The sequence below is a fragment of the Vicugna pacos genome, chromosome 4 (genome assembly GCF_048564905.1).
Source record: "Vicugna pacos chromosome 4, VicPac4, whole genome shotgun sequence".
In the NCBI taxonomy this organism is placed as follows: domain Eukaryota; kingdom Metazoa; phylum Chordata; class Mammalia; order Artiodactyla; family Camelidae; genus Vicugna; species Vicugna pacos.
Window position 1 is genome coordinate 68,526,547 of NC_132990.1, and position 26,125 is coordinate 68,552,671.

At 50.0% G+C, this 26,125-nt stretch overlaps 1 protein-coding gene across 4 annotated transcripts in view; it reads left to right on the plus strand.

Moving 5' to 3' along the window:
• Positions 1 to 24,258, plus strand: part of MORN5 (MORN repeat containing 5) — a 31,326-nt gene extending 7,068 nt beyond the window's left edge. For 2 of the 4 annotated variants that reach the window (XM_072960073.1, XM_006205549.2), the window contains 2 exons: positions 2,095 to 2,226; positions 24,056 to 24,258. In XM_072960073.1, coding sequence (XP_072816174.1) covers positions 2,095 to 2,190 — 96 coding nt within the window. In that variant the 3' untranslated portion in view covers positions 2,191 to 2,226; positions 24,056 to 24,258. Of the gene's footprint in view, positions 1 to 2,094; positions 2,227 to 14,703; positions 14,890 to 15,690; positions 15,733 to 24,055 lie in introns of those variants that run through there. The other 2 variants (XM_072960072.1, XM_072960074.1) reach the window with 2 other exon arrangements.
• Positions 24,259 to 26,125: the final 1,867 nt, after the last annotated feature.

Genomic DNA, 26,125 nt, shown 5'->3' on the forward strand with positions numbered 1-26,125 from the left:
CTCCTCGCTACCCTGAAGATGAGGGTTGACATTCTTAAAATGACAGGTGTCCTCTGGCTCCTGCCCACGCCCCCAGCCTCATCCCTCCCTCCCTGCGCTCCTCAAATTTTCTCTCTGCTTGCTCCCTCGCCATGCTTGCCAACTCTCTGTTCCTCGAAGAGACCATGTTCTTTCCTGCCTCTCCCTCTGCCTGGAAATGCTCTAACCTTCCCTTCACCCAAATAACTCCTTCCCATCCTTCAGGTCTTGGCTTCATGCCCCTTTTCTGGGACCCCCTCCCAGAAACCCCAGACAAGGCAAGGCCTCCCCGTGACAAGTCACAAAGCAGGCACGATTCCCCTGGAGCTCTGTCACGAGGCTCAGTGTCTCTCTTCCTGAGCTGCCTGTGAGCTCCTTAAGGGCAAAGGCTCTGTCTCATTCACTGCCGTGTCCCCAGTGCCTAGCACTCTGCCTGGCACACGGTAGGTGCTCAATAAAGCATTATTACCAAAGAGGGACAATAATATTGACATCACAGTGGGGGTGATGGGGTACACTTAGGGTAATTAAGACAGTGATGTTAACAGACATTCCCTGAGCACCTTCTCTGTTGTGGACATTGGCTGGGCCCTGGGGGATAGAGAGCTGAGAGGACCATCTCTGCCTTCAAAGAGCTGCCAGCCTAGATGTCACTGGAGAACCCTGTAAATGGCTCATCCTGTGTGAGTGATGACATTGTCATGGGCTCTTCCCCCCCCCCCCACTGAGGCCTGTAGGCTAAGAGCTCCTGGCCTCAGGCCCTCAGCTCTCACGCAGCGCGGGTTTTGCCAAAGCTGGGCCTCTGCCCATCTCAAGGCAGCGCAGTGACCTTCCTGCAGCCTCCCCTTCTCCTTCAGCAACTCCCAGCACAGCCGCTCTATTCCAAGTACCCACTTCCTTCCAGGTCACTCTCCAGCCTCAGGGGGCAGGCATTGTGAAAGCGGGATGATGGTTAAGTCCGTGCCTTCTCCTCCCTGAGCATCTGTGAGATGGGCATTGGCAGGAAGCTTCAGGGAAAGACTGACCGTAAAATGCTTGGCATGGAGCATGCACTCGATAACCATCAGCCCATAGTCACCTAGTTGACACACCATTAACCAGCGTCAGAGCACTGCTGTGTGCAGGACCCTGAGCTGCTGCGTGGTGCTGTGCTCAGCAGGCACCCAGCCCTCGGTCCAGAGGACAGGGAATTACAGGGACCACAAACAGAAGGAAACCAAGAAGTTATCTGTTCCAACCTTATCCCCTTTACTCAGGCCTCAGCATCCAAGAGAGATGACACATAGGGTGACATGACCTAAAAGGTACACTACCTCCTCTTTATCTCCTGGTGGTCCCCATGTCCCCAGTCCTGGGGGCAGTGCCCAGACATCGTCCCCTGATGTCAGTAACGTATAGATTACAGAGCTGAGTATCTAATCTTAGGCAAGTTACTTGACCTAGCTGAGCCTCAGTTTTCTTATCTGTAAAATGGGACCCCTGGGTTGCTGTGAGAATGAAGTAGGAGTCAAGCCCTTAGCACAATGCCCAGCACAGTAATAAGCGCTCAGTAAATGGCAGCTAGTCTGGTAATTTCGGTGAGAGTCAAGGTTCCCCATCACCTGATCCTTGCCCACCTGACCCCTTTCTTCTCTACTGTTCTCCTTACATGCACCCTGCTCCACAGGGTTTCCTAAGTGAGGCAGGAAGGCTCATGACTTTGGCCTTTGATCATACTTCAAATGTCATCTCTCTCCTAGACATGCCTTTCTAACCACTGGCCAACTCTAATGCATCCTCACAGTCTCTGATTCCAGAACCTGTGCCCTTGTCATAGTATCCCTAGAAACGAAGAATGGAGTCAAGGGAAGAAGACAGGGTCTAGTCCCAGAGACCCTATTCACAGAGTTATTTTCAGGAAGCTCCTTTGGGGCCCTGTTCCTGCTGCTTTTGCTCTGTACCCTGAATAGGGAGTGTGTAACCCAGCAGTGGAGCCAGAGAGTCACATGGGCAACCAGCCAAGAGTGGACTTTAGGTGGGGACTGGGTTTGCACTTGGCCGTGGTGGGGGGTTAATGATCCATTACATCCTTTCAAGGTATCTCTCAGCTCACCAATATGGACCCGCCTAGAAAGATCCCTCCAGGCTATTATGACTGTGGAGACGGCTTCTATAACCCGATCACGAGGATAGTCAAGGACTATAGGAACCGTTTTCTGAGAAATGCAGGTATGTTCATTCTGACACACTGCGGCATGTTTAAGTGGAACCCTGGAAAGGATTAACGTACTTATCTTTGCATGCTTCTCTTCAACTGTTTAATGAGCACCTGCTATAAGCTAGACACTATGCTTGGTGTGGGCACCAAAGCAGGGTAAAACTAGACACAAACCCCCTTCCTCATGAAGCTCATGTTTGGCAACTAGCAGACAAGTCTATAAATAGTCAATTCCATCATGGAATAAGCACAATGAAGGGGAAAAACATGGCCCTACGTGGGAGTGGGGGGTGGGGAGGGTCATAGAGGTGGGGGTGGGAGTCCCAGAGAGGTGGGAGTGCTGCTGTGGCAAAGAAGGGGTGCCTAGTCCAGAACAGGAAATTCCGAGAAAGTTTCAAGAAGGAAATAGCTAAGCTGAGACCCAAAGGATGATTGGGAGTTGGCATCAAGGCCTGGGGAGAGGTTTTCCAGGCAGAGGAACCAGCACAGGTAAAGGCCTAGAAAGTGAGTGTTGCCATGTGGTCCAAGAAGGCTGCTGGCCCCTTGGCCAGGGGAGCGCCTTGCAGGATCCAGGACCGCAGATGGGTAAGTGAACACAAGTTGATCAGACTGAGAAGGACTGACTGACAGTGACCAAACTTGCAAGAGGTCAATTGTCAGATAAGAGCAAGAACATTTTCCTTCAACACCGTGATTTGTAATCTTTCTCTTTTCTAGACGCACGGTCCCACTAGGAATAACAAAAGCTATGAACCCTCTTCCTAGAAAAATGCCCACATACACACACACACGCATGCATACATGTGCACACACATGTACATGCATTTTGCATATAGTCTTAAGCGGTTGATGGTTCATCTGAAGAGCCTTGATCAGGAAACTCTGCTCTAGGGGTGTGGTTATAGCTCAGTGGTAGAGCACATGCTTAGCATGCACTAGGTCCTAAGTTCAATCCCAGGTACCTCTATTGGAAAAAAAAAAAAAAAAAACTTCATAATGAGAAACTACCAGGTAGACCAGAAGGCCTGAATTGGCTGATGAGAATCTCCACTCCCTGTAGGGAAATTTACCTGGTAACCCAATGATGATCAGAAAGTTGTCTTGCAGTGCTGGGATAAGAGCAAAGGGAATTGTCAGCTGATCTTGTGGCTGAGTGCTGGAGCTGAAATACCCCTAGCCCCCGGCTGCTACTGGAGGAACATGGCAAAAGCTCACGCTCCAAGGCTCTAGCACTTTTCTCTAACGACTCCCCATCTTCCAATAATAGGGTGTTCTATGGAGAACACAGTTCTGCTGGGTGTTAATAGGCAGCCAGGAGGTTTCTTGATCAGATAAGCTAAGAAAATACTGAGTTAAACAATGCCAAACAATTTTACCTACTGAAGGGCTTCTCAGAGCCTTTAACATGCTGGTATACTTTGTAGTTCTCCTTCCTGGCCTTCATTTCGACTGTAATTAAATACTCAACTTGTGTAATTAATTGCTTACTATCTGTCTCTCCCTCTAGACTGTAAGTTCCGTGAGAGTAGGGATTCTGTCTTATCTCCACTTGTACCAGTCAGAGTGCAGTCAGAAAAACAAAGACTTTAATATCAGGAAATTGGTTAAATAAGTATTGGTGAACTAAAAACACAAAAGGCAGATACCTAGGGTAACAAAGAAAGTAACGTCAGGAAGCAGTTACCACCTCAGAGGGGGAGAGGAAAGCAAGAGTTCGGGTTATTAGAGTATAGATGGTTGGAGGCTCCCCTCCACCCAGACCTGAGGAGCTGCAACTCAGACCTCTGAGGAGGGGGCGCTGCCCAGCGGGGCCTCTGGAGAGAGAATGGTGACACAGGTTCTAGGAGTCGAGAGAAAAGCTGGAAACCGGAAGCAAAAGGCCATTGCTGAGACTTGGACCGGCAGAAAGCAAAACAGGAAAGAGTGTGTCCACTCCCCCTCCATCTGCCTCACTGCACCTGACTGGGGGCCAGCTGGCAAACGAGAAATGTCATCCACACGGTCCCAGTCCCAGCATCTCCAAGCAGGGTGTGGAAAGGTAGGTTTGGAGAGAGTCCATAGCTTTGTAACTGGCATGGTCCACTTTTTCGTTCCTGTGGGTCCAGAAACTCTCTTCTCTAGTGCAAAGATAACAAGTCTGCTTTTTTGTGTCACAGTTGCAACTATCCTTCATCCTAATACAAAGATACCCTAACCATCTCCTTCTCCAAGAGGGGAGACATGAAACCCCAATAGACGTCTATCCATCTTTGAGTGATGCTATCCGTTGACAGTCGAGCCTAGTCTACAACCTACACGCCACTGCCAAGAATCTTTCCATAAAATCTTAAAGGGGAAAGAGGACAGAAAAGAAAAGAAATCAATTAATAGAAGCAAATATGTAGATAGATAAATGATATACATAAATGTACAAGCAAGGAAGGAAAGCTGGACCCCCGATACAGTCCTCTTTTCATAACTGGGTGTGAGGCTGTAGCTGATATTTACAAGTCCCTTCGTCCATGAACCTTTCCTTTGCTTTCTGCCTGCATTCCAATGGGTCTGGTTTTTTAGCTGGTAGGGTGACTCAAACCTTCATTCTTGAAAGGTCTGAATCCTTACTGCTCCTGCCTTTTTTGGTTGTTTAGTTGCTTTAGTTTTTCATTAATTTTTGCCATCAGCACTGAAAATACTAAGATGTGCCCTTGAGAACCCCCTCAGGCTCCATGCACTGTCTCCTTTCCTCCACTGTATAGCACACCCCAATTTCCCCAGCAGTCAGATCAATCACTCTAGCCACTATAGTATTCCCCTTCTTTGCTGGTGGTTTCAGTGACATAAGAAGCCAAAATGGCCAGGTGGATGTTTCAGCTTCCAATTCAATTGAACCATCGTATCAGCTGGTGGGACCATTTCTCCTTGAGAGCTGGTTGGACCATTTCTCCTTGAGAACTAAGATCTTTGAACCAGTCAAGTCCAAGTTAGAGGAAAAAGGAAGCAAAATTTTTCCTTAAAAACCAGCACCCAGCACAGAGCCAGGCACATAGTAGGTGCTCACTGACTATGTATGAAACAAACAAATTAAGGAATGAATGTGTACTGTGAATCCCTACCAGGGAGATACATTTATATCATTTCCCAAAATTGTTTGACCATAAAATTAGTTGGGAGATGGGGCAGCAGGGAGCTGAATTTTTATGGAACTAGAGGTCCATGGAGCGTATTTTGGGGAATTCTGTGTTAGCATAATCTTTATTCAGTTCATCAGTGCAACTGATTCATCTTCAGCTCTTTAGGTTTGAATTGTATTCCAGTCTTGCCTCACTGAGATGACGTGCTGCTCCCATGAAGATTCACAGACTAGTGGAAGAGACAGACACAGAAAGACACCATCACAATATAATGTGATATGGGCCCTGGTGAGGGGAAGCCCTGGAGGATGAGGGGGGATGGGGAGGGGTATCTGATCACCTGGCTGGGATGGAGAGTGTCAGTCAGGAAAAAGGTCCCAGAAGTGATGAGTCTTCATAAACAGGAATGTTGGGGAAGGGCATTCCAAGCAGAGGGAACAGCATGTGCAAAGACACAGAGGCATGAAAAAGCCTAGTGTCTCTGGGGAATCAGAAATTGCAGTTCCCAGAATTCTGTGGACAAAATCCAGGCTTGATGATAAACTTAAAAATGCATCATGATGATGAATAGATGGAGCACAGAGAATTTTTAGGGCAGTGGAAATATTCAGTATGCTACTATAATGATGAATGTATGTCATTATACATTTGTTCAAAACCATAGTTGTACACCACCAAGAATGAGCCCTAATGTAAACTGAGGCCTTTGGGTGATTATGACGTGTTAATGTAGGTTCATCAATTGCAGTAAATGTACCATCTGGTGGGAGATGTTGATAAGGGGGGAGGCTATGCATATTTAGGGGCAGGGGTATATGGGAAATCTCTGTACCTTCCTCTCAATTTTGTTGTGAACCTAAAACTACTCTAAAAAAATTGTGTTTAAAAACTGCATCATGGGAGTGGAAGGTCATCCTTAGAAGGACAGACCCTGATGATTGTTTGGTCAACAAATGTTTATTGACCACTTGGCTATGAGCCTGGCTCTATGGTAGTAGTGGTGGCACAGAAGCTCTCAGGCAGCAGGAAAAAGTGGCAGTGAAATGGATCAGAACAGCTCAGAGTTGCTGCAAGAGACCCTTGTGGGGTCGCTAACCCTGGAGGTCAGCAGGGCACGGAGGTTCCCTGGAAAAAGTAGGATCTAATGTGAAACCGAAATAAGAGCAGACAAGTGCAGGAGGGTTGGGAGGAGTGTTAAAGGCAGAGGGAACAGCATGTGCAAAGGATCAGGGATGGGGGGAACACAGCACATCAGGGAGGCGACAGATAGTTCAGGGGCACAGGATTACACTATGTCAGGGGAAGAAGAGCAAGAGAGGAGGCCCAAGAGGTGCGAAGGGGGGAAGATCACAGGGGTTTTCTCACCTGAAGGCAGTGGGGGAGCAAGGCAAGGCTTTAGGCAAGTAGAATAGTGACTGATCTGTCCTTTAGAAAGATGTCTCCAGTTATATAGAGAAAAGGAGCCAAAGGCTAGAAGATAGGAGAGCTTTCTGGCAAGATGGTGAGAGAAGGACGTCCGAAAGGCCATGGGCCCCAGGGTGGTGAGCTAGAGGCCTGGGCCTGGCTGGGTCCTGGCCTGGCTCCCAGGCTGCCCGCTGATTGACCCTGGGCCATTGCCTTCCCTCTCTAGGCCCCTTTATCTTCATTTGTAAAATAAGATGTTTGGGCTGGATAATTTCTAGGGTCCTTCTGACCTTCAGAGTCTATGATGGAGGAGAAAATTAGCCAAGAGGTATTTTGGTCCTGCTGTGATAGGAGGGTCCTGAAAACCACTAAAAGGGAGTCTGTGTTCGTGGCCCCCTAGTCATTACTCTTGACTCACCTCACCCTGCCTGGGACCGATGCAGCCTTCTGTCCACCTTCTGTTCTCCCCGGGGCCCTTCCTCCCCTGCATTCCACTCGGCCCCATAAGCGGTGCTCCCTGTTGGCTTCCTGAAGGCGCAGGGCTGCTGGCCGTGTGGGTCTGAGGTGAGGGACTGAGGCCATCCCAGAGTGAACACAGCGGTCTGAGCCATGCTATTAAGAAGCACATGCCACCTGGGTGGCTCAGAGCCTGGGAGGCCATTTTATAGGCGGTCACAGGCTGGGGCACCAGCAGGAGGGTCGCCTTTGGTTCTGCTTCTGGACTCTCCAAACTGCCTGGGTTCCTCTCCCATCTTGCTCTGACTTCGTTTCCCCGGGCAGAGAGAAAGCCCCAGACTGCTAAGCTGTAAATTGCTACACTACAAGCGCGCTTGACAGGTCCAGATTTGCTGGACTTGGGATTCCGAGCATGCTTGTCTTACCTGGGGAGGACGGTTCCCGCTACTGGATTGCTGTGAGAGTTTAAAGCCATCCTTGAGCTCATCCAAAAGTCTTTGAGTGCCTGCAGTGCAGCAGGCTTTGGGGAGCCAGGCAGGCAAGAATTCTCTCAAACTGTGGTTCTCAAACCTTTGGACCTTGATTAGCATTGGGGATGATTTACATCATGACCAGGAATACACACAGAGACACACACGCACATACGTATTCTTTGTACATGCAACATACTGTGCTATTTTATATTCAGTTTTTTTTTTTCAGTGCTGGTTGCTATGCATTAAACTGATTTCACAACCCTCTTAAGGGTCAGGGCCATTGTTCTAGGCGAACGTTGCTGACCAATCCCTCCCTTCCTCCTGCCCTCCCTTCGTACCCTGTCTGGGTGAGGTGTCCCTCCTCTGTCCCCACAGCCTCACAGGTCTTAGCCTGTACAGTCAAAGTCTCTTTATCTGCCTATCTTTTATCTCCACTGGACTGGGAGCCTCTCGAGGGCTGGGATCATGTATCTATGTCTGATTCATCCTTGGGTCCCCTACACGTCACACAGATGCCACGAGTTGGAGCTGATTAAATGTTTGTAAAGAAAAGCAGGCAGACTAAAATTTAAAAAAAATTAAAATAAAAAAAAAAACAAACGAAAAGCAGGCAGATGGGTCGAGGACCTGCCTACAAGTCCCTCATATTCTTCAACAAACTATACAAAATTCAGTCCCTAGCACATAATAGACAGCTTATTATTTTACATAATAAAAATAAGCCATTATATTTCTCTGCACCTCCAAGTTAGAAAAGTTTAAAAGCATAATCATTAGAGATCTTAAACCAGAGGCTCTCAGGCCAAAGTTTTTGTTTGGCTGGCCCTGTGCTTGAAAGTGCATGGGTTTGGGCGCCTATGTGGGCAAACACTGCCCAGGCTGCCACCACTCCCTGCTGTTGCCTCCCCTTGGCATCAGTCGTTTCTGGTAGCCACCTTACCACCTTGGAGCTTATGAGCCCTGCATCTCCTGTGAACTTCCTGTGCATCTAGTGAGCTAGGAATGGGCGTGTCCTGAGATTAGGAATCTAGGTCAGGGGGTGATGAATGACAGACCAGTGATGGTGAAGCTGGAATTCTAACCCACTCCCATCTTAATCCAAGTCCAGTGGTCCTTCCACTCCACCCAGATGCTTCCTCTGTTGGGACCATAAAACCGGAAAAGACAGCAACTCAGTGTAGGCAATATTCCAATCAATCCAGCAGACACAGAACGAAACAGAGCCTGGGTTAGGAACTCCCTTCCACAGGAGGCTTGGGAGCAGGAAGAGGTCAAAGAGATGGTGTGGAATGGTGGATACACTACCTGGGGGCTAGAACCCATGCTTCTGGCTGTCCGGTGGTCCCGGATCCACCACTAGCCAGCAGAGTGACCATGGGTAGCTTACTTCTTGTCTGGAGCCTCAGTTTCCTCATCTGTAAAGTGGGCTTTATAGTAGAGTACTGAATCTGGAGGAATCTGAAGGAATTACAAATAAGAAGTTAAGTATACAAAGCAGGTGGCACAGCACCCAGCACAAGGCACGTGTCCAATGATCGGCCATCGTGGCTGTAATTGCAAAGGTTACTGACTCAGGCTGGGGAGAGAGATGAGAGTAAACCCAAACTAAGATTTGCTAAGATAGGAGGGCCCTGGGGAGACATGTGATTGGGTATGCTAGGTCTTTCTGCCCTGCCGCCAGGAAATGAAATACTGCTGAAACTTTGGGGTCTGCAGACTCTCTATTACGGGGTTCGGAGCCCATTTCACCTTCTACCCTCTTGTCTTTTCCACCCGATGTTCCAGCCCAACCAGACCAGCTGCCCTCCATTGATAAACGCAGCTCTATTCTCACCTCATATCCTCCCCCAGCCTAAATGCCCTGCCCCCTTGTCTCCGCCTGTCACAATCCTCATCTCTCCATGCTTAGTCCAGAACAGAAGGCCGTGAAGTCTTAGCCTGCAGCCCCAGAAGGATGGCCTGCAGCTCATCTGCATGTCCACAGCTCAGGGACACGAAGGGGAAAGGAATGAGCATCATGGAGGGTCCTTGCCAGGCCCTCACTGAGTGCATTTCCTCCTTATCGCCCCTGCTCTTTCTCCCACCACAAGTGGGTAACTTTCAGGAGCCACAGTTTACGATGAGAAGATCTGGTCTCAAATAGGTTAATAATCTGCTCTCGGTCACACGGCTGCAGACAGAGTCAGAGTCGAACCCAACTCTGCCCAAACCCTGTTCTTTTCATTCTTCTTGTCAGTTCTGTGTCCTAGCATCCTCTTTACTCAGCATCTTCCCTCCTAGATAGGGGTGTGTCTCATTCGCAGGTGCTTCTCCACCAAGCACGGTTTCTGGCACCAGCAGGAGCTCAGTGATGCTCTAAATAAATGAAAATGTCCATTTGGTAGTCTTAAGACAAAAACACCACAGTCTTATTTGATAAAGGGTCCTTAACACACTGTGGACCAATAAGGAAGCGCTGAAAGATATTTGGCATAGTTACCCGTAATAAGATGGGAAATTGGGAAATTAACTCTAAACCTTTGCCCTCCCAGCCATCCCTTCCTCCCTCTCAGGAAGGATGCACAAGAGCCTTGTTGGCAGTGTGAACGTGTGTCTCTTCATGTAGCTGTTGCCTGCCTCAACGTTACTAGTAGGAACCATTTGCAAAATAACCGCACCACTAAGCCTTACTCCCCCACCCACAATTAATGACACCCCATGCGCGTGTCTCAGATGAAAGGCACATTATTAATATTCAAAGGAAAAAACCCTCATAACCATTTTAACATATACAACTAACAATGAACTAAATTTGCTTTGTGGAAGACAGAGAGTGAGCATCCCAAATTAGTTTATGTAAAAGCTGAAATTCTTCCCCGAAAGGTCTCAGTACCATCCTCAAAGAATATCCTGATCATCAGAAATGCCGTCAAGATTCCCGCCAACATTATCCCCTTTGTTGTCTGAAATGTCGAATCAAGCACATCTGGCAAATGTCCTAGAGCTCACAAATCTTTCAAACAGCGTCTAATTCTCAACGGTTAAAGACAGAACGCCACCGCTTAATCGCGCTGCTCTTCAAAATAGCACCAACTTTCCTTCAATCAGAAACAATGGCATGGGCTTCTTAAAAATATCACATACCAGTGATTATTTGCAGAGCGGGCCCCTTTGCGTTTGAACCTGTGGGTTCCAGACAGAATTTAAAAGCAAGATCACAAGCCTTGTTTGAATGGACGCTCGGTTAAATGGACAATGGGGAGGAGGGGGTGTGGCTTGGGGTCCAAAGAGTGACCTGGCCTGTGTGATCTGGAGTCTTTGGGAGGTGACGGCTGGCCCCACCAGAATGAGGACATAGAGGATGAAGGTGATGGTGGGGTGACAGCTGACATTAACTGAATGTTGACCCTGCATCAGACACTCAACTACGGGGGAGGGGCGTTTTCGCATGATCTCTGTTTGACAGATGAGGAAACTGAGGCTTGAGGAGGTTAAAGAATTTCCCCAGAAAGTTTGGCAGGAACTGGGGTCACTCTCAGGCCCTTCTGCCTCCAGAGGTTTGCCTCTTTCCACTTTGCCCAGCCAGCTCCAAGACTGTCTGTCCACAGAGCCTGGGCACGGAGCTCCCAGACATTGGTGCTTACCTGCTCCCCACCCAACTGTAGAAAAGCTGTGTAGTGTACATGTAGAAATGAAAGATCACCCGGTCTTCTGAAGTTTTTTTGGTCTTATTTAAACAGCTGAAAACTGCAAACATCCCAAATGCCCAACAGGAGGGAACTCTTTAAATAATATATAGACTAACCTTATATTCAAATACAATGCAGCTACTAAAACGGCAGTGAAGGAATGCGACTATTGATATAAAGGTATCCGTGGTTTATTTCACGTGAAAAACCAGGATAATAATAACCAGGATCTACTGAGTGCTGTCTATGCTCCCAGCCCTGGTTTGAGCACTTTACGTAATTTATTTTATCTAATCCTCACAGTTGCCCTGTGAAATAGTTGTCCTTATTATTTCCATTTTACAGATGATGAAACTGAGGCGAGGTGAAATGCTTTGCCCAAAGTTACACAAGTAATAAGTGGCAGGGCTGGGATTTGAACCCAGGTCTCGCTGACTCAGAGATAAAGATGACATTTGAGCTGGTTCTGAATGAGAAGCTGAAGTTTATTAGTGAAAGAAAGACCCGAGGGCCTTCCTTGAGGCCCAGAGAAATAAAAACATCCAGAGTGTAAGATGGCAGTGGCGGTTCTTTTTCCCTAGGTAGTTCTCTGCCCACTTTTTGGCTCAAAAACTGGCCAAACAAGAGTCTTTCAAAGACACTGACAAACTGAGACTCTTCTAATCTTGAAGCCACTGCCCTCGCTGAGACCCAGAGAGGGCTGTTGACATGCCCAACCCCACACAGCCTGCCTGTGGGAGGGCTGGGGCTGGACCTGCCTTCCCACTGCCAGCCAGGGCTCCTTCTGCAAACCCAGGATTCCCTGCCTTCCCCACCAAGCATCCCCCATGGTTTCTGCAAAATGGCCAAGTCTCCTGCACAGCCCCCTCCTGCTGTCATCTCTGCGAGACAAAAGGCAATTTACCCAAATGTTGTAATCACCTGGAGGCTGGCACGCAGGGCCGTGCCTGCCTTATCTGTGGTATTGTTAGCAGCACCATAATGAAGGCTTTGTGGAGGGATAATATCACACTTGTAACCGCCAAATAAAATGCCCACACGGATCACGTATCCTGGCATCTGCTTTAAGCAAAAGGGGTAGGAAGGGAATCATGAGTATCAAATGCCTCACTGTGACAGGGACTTACCACATCCCAGCCCCTTGAGGGACGCATCATTTTCCCTATCTGGCAGATGGAGAAACTGAGGCTCAGAGAGTAGGTACTTACTGATGGGTGCAGCTTAGTAAAGGGAAGAATCGGGATTTGAACCCTGGTGTCTCTGATACCAGAGGCTACGCTCTGAACTAACATGAACCTCTCAGAGAATCTGCTAAAGCCACGGACCTTCTCCTCAGAGAAACACACTAGAACCCCCAGCAGAACTTTGCTGCAGATGATGGATCGGCCCCTGAAGGTTCTTGCTCTCAGGTTGACAGCCTGCCCCGGCTTGCTGCCTCCCCCTGACCTGCGGGAATCGCCCCAGCCCTCCTCTCTCCCCACCCCAATTCCAAAGGCCCTGGAAATTCCCCTTCCAGCCGTTTGTGCCAGTCAGACTCTGACAACAATACATCCCCCCACCCCTCCCACCGCCGCCACCGCAGCCTTCTTTAAGCATCCAAAGGACACAGCTTCCCCTTCCGCAGCTGGAGTCCACCCGGGCCAGCACCGTCATGGTTTGTTTTGTCTCCTTTAATAGAAGTGGATGCGAGGCCAGAGCCCAGGGGGCAGGAGCCTCATCTCGCTTCCTCAGCCCAAGCGCTGGAACTCGGCTGGCTGAGTGCCCTGCTCGACCTCAGGTCCGGGAGAGGCAGGCAGGGTTGCAGCCCAGCTCCAGAGCCTGCAGGTCTGCCCTCAGATCCCAGCTCCACCGCTGGCCAGCTGTGTGGCCTGGAGCTAGTCTCTTAACTTCTCTGAGCTTCCATTGCCTTATCTGAAAAATTGGGGTGGGGACTAGGACGCTCCTTACAGGGTCGTGGTGCATGTTACTGAGCTGAGGCAGGGGATGTGGCGAGAGCAGTGCCTGGCTCTGGAGGAGCCTGATGCCTGTCAGCGACCACAACTGGGATTATTTTACACCCCAGGGGTGGGTGCTGGTTGAGGAGCCAGAGCCTCCTTAACTCCACGCCGCAAAGGGAGGAACCTGTGTCACCTTGGCAAGCTGCCCTCTGGCCTCCTCCCGCCTGCTTTTGATGCCAATTTCACCGCTGGGCTGGAGGCCAGCAGTCCCCCGATCTCCCTCCAGCCTTTGGCACTGTTCTGGGTGTGTTCCCATCATCCTCATCATTTCTTATTCATCTGGAGCCTCAGACCTTCTAAGATCCCCCCAGACACAGGCATTCATGGAGCCCCTGCAGATACCACGGTCTTACCTATGAGCCAGACTCAGTGCCTGTCCCCTATCCCCTAAATCAGTGCAGGGTGACAGGGGAGCGGAGGCTTAAACAGTCAGTCAGGACTGGGGATGGAGGCTCTCTAGACAGAAGCCTAGAATCTAAGTGCTCAAAAGGCCGCAGTGAACCTCCCACCCCTCAAAATATAGGTCAGAAATAAAAATAACAGAAGCCATACAAGTAAGTATATGGACGGAAGTCCAACATCATTCTATATTCTCCCCGGTGTTTATGTTCACATTTAATTTGGAGTATCAGATAGAAGAGTCTTTCCCCGAAACACTGGGAGTGCCCCCGCTTTGCTGGCGCTAGGAGTCAGAAGCACAGCGTTCTGGGGGAGCACAGAGGAAAGGGTAAGTGTGTCCCAAGTGTAGTCGAGTTGATATTCTGGAAAAGGTGGTGTCTGGCTGGGCTTTAAAATTGGAGAGGTGGATTTTGCTGCAGGGAAGGGATGGAAAAGCATGCAAAGGCACAGAGAGATGCAGGGGTACAGGGACTCAAGATGGAGCACCTGAGACCCGCTACTGTGTTGAGGCGGGGAGCAATCAAGGGAGGCCTCCCTTAAGCAGTGATGGACAGACTGGCCTTTGAAGGGTGTGTAGGAGTGTGTCTAAGTGGGTGGTTTGAGGCAGAGGGACCCAATGTGGGCTGGAAAGAGCGTCAAATGCCAGGTTAGAGAGGTTAGCTTCCATCCTTCAGACAGTTAGGAGGAAAGACGTGGCAGTTGCAGGAAGATTTTTCAGGGAAGAGGGTAGTGGCTGAGGGGCTGCAGCTCTGGAGATAGACTCAGACATGACCCTGCACCTCCTTATTTTAGCTGAGTGAGCTTGGACATATAACTTCACCTCTCTGAGCCTCAGTACCCTCCCCTGTGAAACAGAATAATAACACTGACTTTGCAAGATTGCTGTGAGGATGAAGTGAGTTCTAGTCTGTTACTGAGTCCTGTAGATCCCCAACATCCTAATAGCCTTCTGGGCTGTCACCTTAATTCAACCCTCAGCATCGGCCACGTGGAGGACAAGCCCAACTGCCAGTCTGGTCTCCATCAGCCCATTGTCCACATGCAGCTGGAGAGCAGTGGCAGAGGGAGCAGAGGGTCAGAGCAAAGCCGACCAAGTGACCTTGGCCTCAGCACCCTGCTTCCTGGAGCTGCCTGTGCACGGCGGTGGGGCATCACACACTTTTGGTGAACACAAGTGCAATTATGAGTGCCTGAAAAGGAAAAGTGGGCATCAGGGAGAATAGAAGAATAGTGATCTCAATGGGGTTATGATTTCACACCCTCCCTCACTCAGCAGGCATTTGCTCTGGAGTAAGCGTGAGGAGACATAAATGAGTGGTCTGCATCCCCGTGTGCCTCTTGCTGTGTGAGCATCTTGCCACACACAGGCTGATTCTAGTATTTAAGGATATTTTGATGGTTTTTTTTTTTTTTTACCAATATGGCCCATTAACACAGGTCAGCTACACATCTGGACCTCAACAGAGGAATAACTCTCTGTTCTAACAATGTCAGAATACTGACTGTGTGGCACTTAGTGAGACATCCTTCTCCAGTCTGAGGCTTTCCAAACAGATTCCCAATGCTCATTATGACGGTGGACACTCTTCTCTTTACCCACCGTCTGGAGCATCTGAAACTCCCTCCTGCACAACGCCAGCTGTGCATACGACAGAGGTGGTCTGAGGATAGTATGCTATCAGGCATGCGAAGCGCACGCTTGTGCCGGGCGCCTGGAAGTGCTTCCAGATACCAGGCTGCCGTGTTTGTTGCACAGACTCGGCCTCCCGAGTCACCGCCCCATCTGGCCCTGGGTCTGGCCTTAGAGGGCTCACCCCGATCGTTTCAACAGATTAAAACAGAATGTAGTCATGCTCCCACACTGCATGTCATTTTTGGCTGTTAAGACTTGGAAAGGATTTCTTAAACTTTGCTGGGTAGATCGTTTGACTCCAAGCCTTTAACAATTGGCTGTGATTTCTTTAGAGCCATGTGCACACTGGAGAATTCTTGAAAAATGAGGAAACCAAGCCTACAAATTGATTTCAAGTGTAATAAAATTGTTTTGATTTCTAAATTTAATAATTAATTCGGGCTTGATGCATTAATTATAACATGTTAATTTCAGGTTTGCTGTTTCTCTTTTTGTATTTGAGAGTCAATCATTTTCCCCCAGTCTCTTACATTTCAATAGGCCTTGGCAGGCTTGCGGGTGCTGGTGGGACCTACACCTCTAATTCCCAGTGGGTGAAGCAGCCCAGCCTTACCTACCCACCGCTTGCCCCCAAGACCTCCACACACCCAACCCAGATGGCGTTCCTTTACAGGAAAAGCCAGAGCAGCCCCAGGCCTCCCTTCCTGCCCGACGGCAGGCTCTGTCTGGGCAGTGACCCCTCAGTCAATATTGGCAATGCTGTGGCCTTGGCCTCTGGCCACACCACTGCCAGCGAAGTTCAAAGCCTCTTTCTTGTCAGGAGTTGTGACAGAGATGCCCCGGCATTCGTTGCCGCCCTCACGGCGGGCACTGGCTCTCTGGGGGCCTCGGCCCTGCCCCCCAGCTCCCGCAGCCCTGCAGGGTGTGGCTGGGCTTTGGAGCTTTGGGGACGGCACCTGCCCCCGGGCTGGGACATCAGGTTTGCCATGCACGGCCCAGCCCAGCCCGGAACCACAGGTCACATGGGAGCCATCTATCCCAGAGTGCACTGGCCTTGACCCTAGGAAAGGAGGGCGGCCCTCCTGGCAGTGCTCCTGCCCCAGAGCCTGACTCGGCCTGGCATCTTGGATGCGCCCTGGGCTGTCACTGCGGGTCGGACCCCTCCCTTGGCATCTGATCACACACACTCAGACTCAGGTGCTCACACACCACCTGCCACTCACCCAGCCATGCACCGCGTGTCTCCTGCAGGCCGAGCGTCCCGTGGGTGCGCTCTTTCCCCTTCACCCCGCACCTTAGACACAACCACTGACACGCTAACGGCATGGGCTGATTCACGCGTGCTCACGTTCACTCATATTTAGGTAGATTCTCACACTTGTTTACCTGCTTGGATGGAAACAAACCCATCTGTGCCTGTGCACACACAGCCTCACTGAGCATGACTTCTGCACCCGCACAATGAGCCCTTCCCTCTGCGCCAGTGGGATGAAGTGGGGAAACCGTTTCACCCCCTCAAGCCTCACTAGATGCCTTGTTTCATCCTGGTCTCCTCCCTTTCCCAGCCCCCACACAGGGTGGGCCCTGGAGAGCGGTGGTTAACCCGGGTGTGCTTGGCCCAAAGGCGTGCCAAGAGCTGGCGAAATCCGGCTTCTGGGCGCCCGATGACCTGACTCCGCCCGTTTGCCCTCCCTGGGCTCGCCTGCCCAGGCCTGCCCCCCTCGCTTTGAACAAAATCATCAGCTGAGCTGTGGCTCCTGATCCTTCTGATGCTGATCCTTGTGTAAAGACGTCCTCCTCCCCGGCTCCTCCCTCCACCCCCGCAGGGAACCAGACAGCCCAGGGATGCTGAGTCCCTTAAGAACTCGCCCGTGAAGTCATCCAGTCTGGGAATGAAAGGCCCATCCAAATGACGGTCATAGCTCCCACTTCCTGAGTGCCCACCGAGTGCCATTCATCCTGGCCCGTCTGCGCTCGGCCCTCTGTCTGAGGTCTGCTTAAACCCACTGTGCAGACGAGGAACCCACTCAGAGAGGAGCAGTGACTTGTCCAAGATCACCCAGCAGGGAGGCGCAGGTTCACATAGGACCCAGAACTCCTTCCAACCCATGCTGTGTGGTCACAAGGGCCCTGAAGTCCCACCTTGCGAAGGTAGCTTCTCACTTTCTTTGGTTTGGGGCATTTCCTATGCACAGGCACTGTGATCAGCGCTTTTCAGGAATGATCTCACTTGATCCGCATTGAAAACTTCCAAGAAGTCACCTCTGCAGATGAGGAAATGGCCCCCAGAGAGGCGCAAGGCTACTAGCCCAAGGTCTCTGAGCTGGCAGTGGCCGAGCTCCCCAGCCCGTGCTCTTAACCCCCAGGGCCACCCTGCCAGCTGTCAGGGGAGCCAACATTGCGTCGCATCTGTGTGATTTTCAGGGCTCTTCTTCCCCCAGCATTGCACTGACCTGCAGGCTGCATAAATGACACCCCTGGTGACCTGGGCCCCACTCAGTGGCCTGTGCAGGCCTGCCCCTCCCACTCTCCCTGGGAGGCAGGCCCCAGGCCAGCCAGGGCTTTGAGGTTCCTGAGTGTGGTTGGCGCCCGGGTATGAGCCTGGACAACTCAGCCTCAAGACAAGAAAGGAAACAGCAGCTGGTGGCCCCGGCCCTGCACTTGGCTTGTCTGCTTTTCCCTCTTGGCTCCGTTTGCTGAGGGTAGGGAAGAACTTCTTCCCCCTTTGTCCAGCTCCCACAGGGTAAACATGACTTTTATGTCCCCGGATTTACATTTCTGTCTTCATTCATTCACCATCTATTTATATAAATCCTTTTTAAGAGCTGGATCCGAGCTGGGCTCTGAAGGCCAAAAGTGAATTGATCATGACTCCCCTAGGCTGGCAGGGGCCCGTGACCAAGACCATGACCTTGGCCTTGGTCAGGGAAGGTGACGTCCAGGTGGGGCCTGTGAAGGTGGAAGACAGCCAGGAGGGCAGCGGTTCCAGCCACACACATTCATCAGGGGCCTTAAGTCGGGACTGTGATAGGACTGAAAGAAAACCACGTTCGTGCAGACAGCCCCGTTTCCCGACCACACCGTCTTTAGTGCACTAAGGATTTCTCCTCCTTTGACAGAAATCCTAGAATAACACGTTTATGCACCATTTGGTTGTGTTAAAAACATTAACGTGTCAAATGTACATGTTTAAAATAGATTGCAATTGTTATACTTATGTTGAGGTCTTTCATCACTTTTATGCACTCTAAGGCCCGGAAGTGGGAAGTGCTCCGAGCCTCTCTTGAGCTCTGAGAGGCCCTGCACCTGAATTGAGTCCTGAAAGGAAGGTGTCCCCACTCCCCACAACGGCACATACAAAGGCACTGAGGCACTGAGCACGTGCCCGTGGGCAACTACGTGACATCAGCGTGGCCGTGTTTTACAGTGTGAGGCGAGCCAGGGAGAAAGGCAGGCGGGAAAGCAGAACCATCTGGAGGGTCTTAAAGTCCAGGCAGAGGAGTAGGAGCCTTTGCAGGGGAGGCTTCTCAGCAGGGGAGCCCATCGTCAGATTTGAGGTCTCTCCTGTAGCAAGTTCCTTTTTTTGTCAGTTGGGAAGCCCAGTTCTCCTAGTGACTGGTGAGATTCATCGAGGGCAGGCGGGGGAGGGGATGCAGGTAGCGAGGTCACTTCCGAAGCTGGAGAACCAGCATAAAGAAAACTTTCTGCCCCAAGGGCAGAAGGATGAAATCTGAAGAGGGCCTGGGTCCGGCCTTTAGGTCTCAGTCTCCTCCATCCCCGAGCACTGGGCACAGGACCAGCCACAGGATCAGGCTTGTTGATTCATTCATTCGTTCAACAGATGTGGGCTGAGCACCGCGTATATGCCGGCCACTGGTCTGATGATGCCATGGTGAACAAGCAGACAAGGACCTGGTTTCATTGGAGTCTGGAGTTTGGAGGGGGAGACAGACAACATATAAATAAACAAGAAGATTCCAGAGAAAGGCCTGTGCTGTGAAAAAGATAAAATGAAGACCGAATAGAATGACTGGGAGTGAAGGCAGCTGGATTAGTGGGTCACTGAGAAGTGACATGTGAGCTGAGGTCTGATGCCAAAAAGTAGGTGCTCAGGAATGTTTGTTGGTGGTAATCAAGACAAGTCAGAAGGCAACAGACGTATTCCAGACTTCACCTAGCAGAGCACTTATTGGTTGCCTACAGTATACTGGGTCCAGTGATCAACACGCAGACACAGTCCCTGCGTTGAGAGCTTACAGCCTAGTGGGAGAGAAAAACGTAAGGAAATGCGCAAATAAGTATCGACTCACATTTTTTTTTAATTGAATGAAAGATTCTTTAAGTGCTATGGTGCTTTACAATTTTCAAAAGTTTCACACACGGTTTCACAGAATCCCATAATAACCCTTTGCTTCTCCTACTCCTCTATGCCCCCTCCCCTCCCTTCCCCTCCCCTTCCCTCTCCCCACTGGTAACCACTAGTTTCTTCTCCAGATCTGTATAGACTCAGAAATTGTGATGTGCAGGGCCCAGGAGAGAGGAAAGGGTGTGAAAGACCTGATTTGGGCTGGCTGGGGGTGTGAGAAGCCTTCCACCCCTCCTGGAGAACATGATAATCTCGCCTTTTACAGAGCACACTGGAGTTTCATGCATTTTTTTAAATAAACATTTTATTTTAGAACAATGGCAGATATACAGAATTACTGAAAAGGCAATACAGAGAGTTTCCACTCTACCCCGCATCCAGCATCCCTGTGATTAACATCTTACATTGTACGGAGCATCTGTCACAGTGAATGAACAAAACTGATACATTATTATTAACTAAAGCTCACACTTCATGCAGGTATCCTCACTCTTTCCCTAGTGTCTTTTTTTCCTGCCCTAGGATCCTACCCAGGACATCACATTACATTTAGTTGTCCCATCACCTTCGGCTCCTCTTGGCTATGACAGTTTCTTGGACTTAACTTGTTTTTGATGACACTTTTGAGGAGTAGTGGTCAGGTGTTTTGTTAAATGCCCCTTGACTGGAATTTGTCTGATGGTCTGATGGTTTTCACATGATTAGACTGGGGTTGTGGATTTGGGGAGGGAGACCCCAGAGATTAAATGCCATTTTCATCACATCGAGGCTACACGCCATCCATGTGACTCATCACTGCTGCCGTTGAACTTAATCACTTGGATGAGGTGTGTTTGTCAGGTTTCCTCATGGAAAAGTTATGCTTTTTTTTTTAAACCCCTTTCCAAACTGTCCTTTTCAGGAGGAAGTCACAATGCAGCCCATACCTATGGAACAGGGAGTTATATGCCCAATCTCCTTGAGGGAGGAGTATTCACATAAATTATTTGGAATTCTTCTGCACAGATTTGTCTATTCTCCAACTTTAATGCATTTTTACCAATATTTTCATGCTGCATCTTTTTACTTTTTAGAAATTAAAGAACTCTACTGGTGTTTCTAGGGACTTAGAAATATTTTATTTCAATTACTAAAATGCATGAAATTACCAAGGCATTAGATTAGAGGGTAGGGGAAAAAAAGCCAGTGATTATTTTAATTTTTTCTATTGTGGATACACATTAATGAAAGATTGGAGAAATAACCGAAAACAGAAGAACCCCTCCAGCCCCGCTGCTCAGAGCTGACCATTATTCACATTCAACTTACTATTTTTAATTTTTCTTCTATGCACAACTTTCACACAAATTATCATATCAATGTAATTGCATTTCTTACCTCCTCCCACCTTTTTTTGCTTATTCTCATATCAAAATCATTTCTTCTATGTTGTTTTACAGACTCCATAACCATATTTTTTCAATAGCAGATAAATATCCCCTCACGTGGCTCACAGTGTCCCCCACCCCCCCAAACTTAGCAATACACCCAGCACATGGTCAGTGTTTAGAAATTATTTGTTAAATGAATGAATATACAACAAAGTAATCATTCTCTTGTTTTTAGAAGCATAGGTTATTTCCGTTTTCTTGATTCTAAATAGTATGGAGACAAAATAGATTATTCCCTTAGGAGAGTGTCCCAGAGTGGAATTACTGGGCCAGTGGGGTCCAAAACTTTTCAAGATAAATGCACCAAACCAGAACTCTCCCTCCCCTTCCCCTCTGAACCACCGGCAATTGTGCCGAGGGTAATAATTTACAATTGATTAAAGAGTTTGCGAGTGTTTTTTTCCCATCTTTTTCCTCCCTCCTCTCCCCCTTGCCTCCTGCCAAAAAGGGGGAGGAAATTATCCGAGAAGGTGAAGATGTTCTCAGACAATCATATTAACATATTCCAACAATCGCAATTTGCAAAATAGTAATCACAACTCCCGGGATCTGGGAGGCGTTCATCAAAGCGGCAGGTTTAATTCCATTTTAAATATTGATGAAATGTGCTTCGGCAGCCTCACCCTGGCGTGGCCGGGCCAGGGGAGCCTCAGCGCGGCGCAGGGGAGGTGGAGGGAGGGTTGGTGAGCAGCTGCTGGGAGGGGAGGCATCTGTGATTCAAATTGGTGGCTGTGCAGCCAGGTAGAGAGTGAAAGGGGGTAGTGAAGAGGGCTGTTAAGTCCATTGCTGTCAATTTCTAACGATCAGGGAGGGGCCTGAGGACTGGTTCAGCACAATGAACCCAGTTTGTCTGGTTTCAGGGTTACCACTGAAGAGGTTGCAGCTGCACTGATTCGAATAGCCTGGAGACTTCAGAACTGTAATTATCAACCAGGCTGCTCGCGGTGTGGCAAAAGTGGGCTTCACCAGCGCTTAACTCCTTGTGTGCCGCCGCTCTCCCGGCCCCTGAGGTTGGCAGCCGTGGGCGAATTCCCAGGCAGCCTTCCCAGGGGAAACTGAAGCCCACTGGCCTCTGAGGGCCGCCCTCAAGGGCCAGAGCATGCAGGCAGCAAGGTCACAGTCACAGACAAAGAAATAGTCGGGGTGGGGGACAGAGGAGGCCAGCTCTGGGGGACAGCCTTGCCTTCTGGCACCATCAGATCTGCTCTGAGGTGGAAAGTCAGGCTTCCTGGAGACCGATGAGCCTTGGCTTAAATTCCACTGGACGTGGACACAAGGTAGGGCTTGTTCTCTCTGAAATGGGGGTAATCTCGCCTCCCCTACTGGGCTCTCACAAAGGACTCAGTGAAACCTGGCGATCATTTTTAAAGCACAGAGCACACAGTAGGCTGTCAGCAAGGCTCGATGCTATCACAGAAGAGGCAGGGGTTCCCCCCCAGGACGAGGACTCTGGTTCAGAGGGCAGGATTTCTGTGAGCCCTCCATGTTTCAATTCTCAGGGGTGTCCTTTTTCTCTAGCTTCTGCCATTTGTCACCCACAGAGGATGAGTACTTCCATCCTCTGATCTCTTAGGTCGGAGATACTGAGCTGGGTGTGGGGTGAAGACAGGAGGCATCCTGAGAACTGCTTGAGGGCAGGGATTTGGGGCCAGTCCTCTCTGTCCCCACGAAGAGGGAAGGCTGGAACAAGGGAGCACCACAGGCAGGCAGTGTGGTGCTGGGGAAAAAACACGGGCTTTACTGGGAGTCCTGGTGGATGAACTATGTGCATGGCTCCGTGACCCTCCCCCTGGAATATAACCCCAGTGAAATTCTCCCACGTCTCCACGAAGAGCTGTGCCCAAAAATGTTTGTCCCAGCATCATCCCTGGTACCTGGAGGTGGAGGCAACTTTCGTGTCCACCACTGCGGGGATGGGTCGTAAAACGTGACGGAAGCCTACCATGGAATATCAGGCAGCAGCAAGAAGCAAAGAACGAGATGTCCGCAGAGCAACAAGAATAGATCTTGAAAACACAGCGTTGAGTGAAACAAGTGAAGTACAATGAAATTCACAGCACAATGCTGTTTATGTAAATTAAAACCACATTTGCGTACAAAACAACAATACATATTTTGCAGAGCTACATGCGTTTTTAGGGATATATATCCCACCGTTGGAGTGGGTCTCTGTCGTGGTTGGGGGAGGGGTGGGGCATGGGTTTGGAGGATAAAGGGGAAAAAAGAAAAGAAAGTCAGTCTGCAGAGGGGCCTGGCACCGAGAGATGACAGGGGTGTGTTGTGGACTAAGAAATGTGTCCCACTCAACTCTCTCTGAGTTTTAAAAACAGCACAGGCCTTGTAGTCAGACAACCCTCAGCTCCAGTTCTGAGCTCCCCTGAGTGCTAACCCTACGGTGGTGGACAAGCCATTCGTCCTCTGAGCCTGTTGGTCCGTGGAAAGGCAGGATTGCTGCTGTCGGGTGGTCACAAGGATGAAACTGAGGGAGATGAATGTGTGTGGGCCTGCAGGACTGACAGCTCGTCCTCTCCATTCCCCATTGAAAAGACCTGAGCAGACAGAGGGGGTCAGCCCCCACTGAAGGGTCGAGAATGGAAAGCCCAGAAAAGAAACTAAGACCTGAAGGCTCTGGCTCCTGCCGGCAAGGCCTGGACCGGCTGTCCCTGGGGCATTGTCTGTGCATGTCGGGCTGGGCAGGTGTCTGAGCGAGCTGTTCTCTGAGCACCTGCTGGGGCTACCCAGCTCAGAGCGGCCAGACGATGTCACGCCTGCCTCCACCGACAGAGTCCACCCCCAGCACACAAGCATCCCAGTCCTGAGACCCCGCCTGAGGGCTCCCAGGGCATGGCAGGGCAGGCCCTGCGAGCACCAGGTGTGACTGGCTCTCCCCTTCCCTTGCAGATGACGACGAGCATGAGTGGATCATCCGGACGTGTCGGAAGGGCTGGGATGAGACCATGGGTCACAAGCCTAAGCTGTGAGTTCTGCAGCCACCTCTGTCCCAGGTTTCCTTCTGTGCCACTGGCGTTGGCTAGCCCAGAGGGCAGGCTGTAGTTCTAGAACCTGACTTTTGACTCAGGAATAAAGGCTTTCTGTAGTCAGTGGCCCCAAGTGTACTTTCCTTAGACTATTTCTCGGAGGACCCTCATTCCACCTGCATCAGAATCACCTGGGCAAAATAGTGAACTAGACATTCCTTAGTCCCACCCTGGTACCTGCCAATCAGAATCGCTGAGACTGGGGGTCTAACAATTTGCTTCCTCAGGTATTTCTCACACATACGGATGTTTGAGAACCATCACTTTATAATGATAGATAAATGTAATTAAATGAGCAGCTATTGTGTGTAGGCAGTGTGGGTACATTATCTCAGCTCCTCACAACAGCTTTGTGAGAAAGGGCTTAGCATCACCTTTTAAAGATGGGGAAATCTGAAGTTCAGAGAGACTGAGTAACTTGCCCTAGGTCACACAGCATTTGAATCCAAGCCCTTCTGAAGATAAAGCCCAGCTGTTTTTTGCTTTTGTTTGACTACAAACTGCCTGCCTTCCCAGTCTTGATTTCACAGGGCAGTAGGTCAGGATGACTGTGCCTCAGCTCACAGTTGGCATCTTCCTGTAAGCTCAGGAATGATTACACAAGACCACCTTTCCTTCTTGGAAGCTTCTCTATCTGAGCCTTGTACTGTAAGCACAGAATCGGTCTGGTACCACAGAAAGAATGCAGCCTTGGCATCATACATACCTGGGTTCAAATCCCAGCTCAACCATAAGTATCATGTAACCTGGGGGCAAGTCACTTCACTTCTCTGAGCCTCAGTTTCCTCATCTGTAAAATGGGTATGATGATGCTTAAAACCACTGGGTAGCTGTGTGGATTGAAAGGGATAACACAAGTAAAGGGCTGACACTTAGCAGGTATTTGCTATGTGTTTGATTTAGAGGGAATTGTTAGTTGTGCATACAGGGTAATTACTCTTCAAAACCTCCCAGAGATCTCATGTACCAGCTGAAAAACCAGCAGAGGAAGTGGAACATGCTCCAGGGCCATACTTGGGACACAAGCACCTTGGATCTTTGCATAATTTTCCCTCCTTAGAGGTTGCTGGATCCTGCAGCCCCCTATGCCTTGTCCTCTGGCTCACCAAGGGCTGCCCGGTAGAGAGAGGCAGGCCTGGCAGGGCTCTGCCAAGGTCTGCAGGGGCAGGAAACTGGCCTTCAAACTAGGGACCCCGGAGCAGCATGCTGGGGCAGAGCCAGGAGTCCAAGGGGGTTGGGGCCCACTCAGCTGTGGATGGAGGGGCGGGAGGGGCGGGGGCTGTGGCCATCTCTTCCCTCCAAAGCAACAGTCACCTCAGTAGGATGACAGGATTGATGTCCACCAGGGGTTTCCAAACTGTGTTTGAAAATAGAAATTACATTCGTGGAAAGAAACACAAACACACACAAACTAAAACTAAACTAAACTATTTTCAAAGATACACGTATATCTAAATCAACGTTTGATAAATGGATTGGAAGAGTGGAGGGGGAGGGACAGGGATGGGGTCAGAGCTGGGGAATGCGACACCTAATGAAGAGCAGGGCCCTGCAGGGGTGATGGCCCCTTACACCACCGGGAGCTGAGGCTCAGGAGCAACTCTGTAGGGGATGGGAGCCCGGTAGGGGTGGGTGGGGGAGCCTCGGCACCACGCAGAGCCACTCCACTCCCTTCCTGGCGAGCTTTGGTTTGAACAAACAGTTCTGCAGCTAAAGGAAAATTTGGCAACCAGCAGAAGGATGCGCCCTCTCCCTCCCCAGATTACGTGGTGGCTCTGGAACCCAACAAGGCCAGTTTGAGACCCGGACTTGTGCTGAAGCTGGAGGCCTGTTGCCCTGTCTCCCATCCCATATGCCCTTCACTTCACCACATCAAATTCTCTTCCCCTCTTCCAATCAGGCTCCCCTGTGCCTCCCTCCCTGGCCCCCTCAG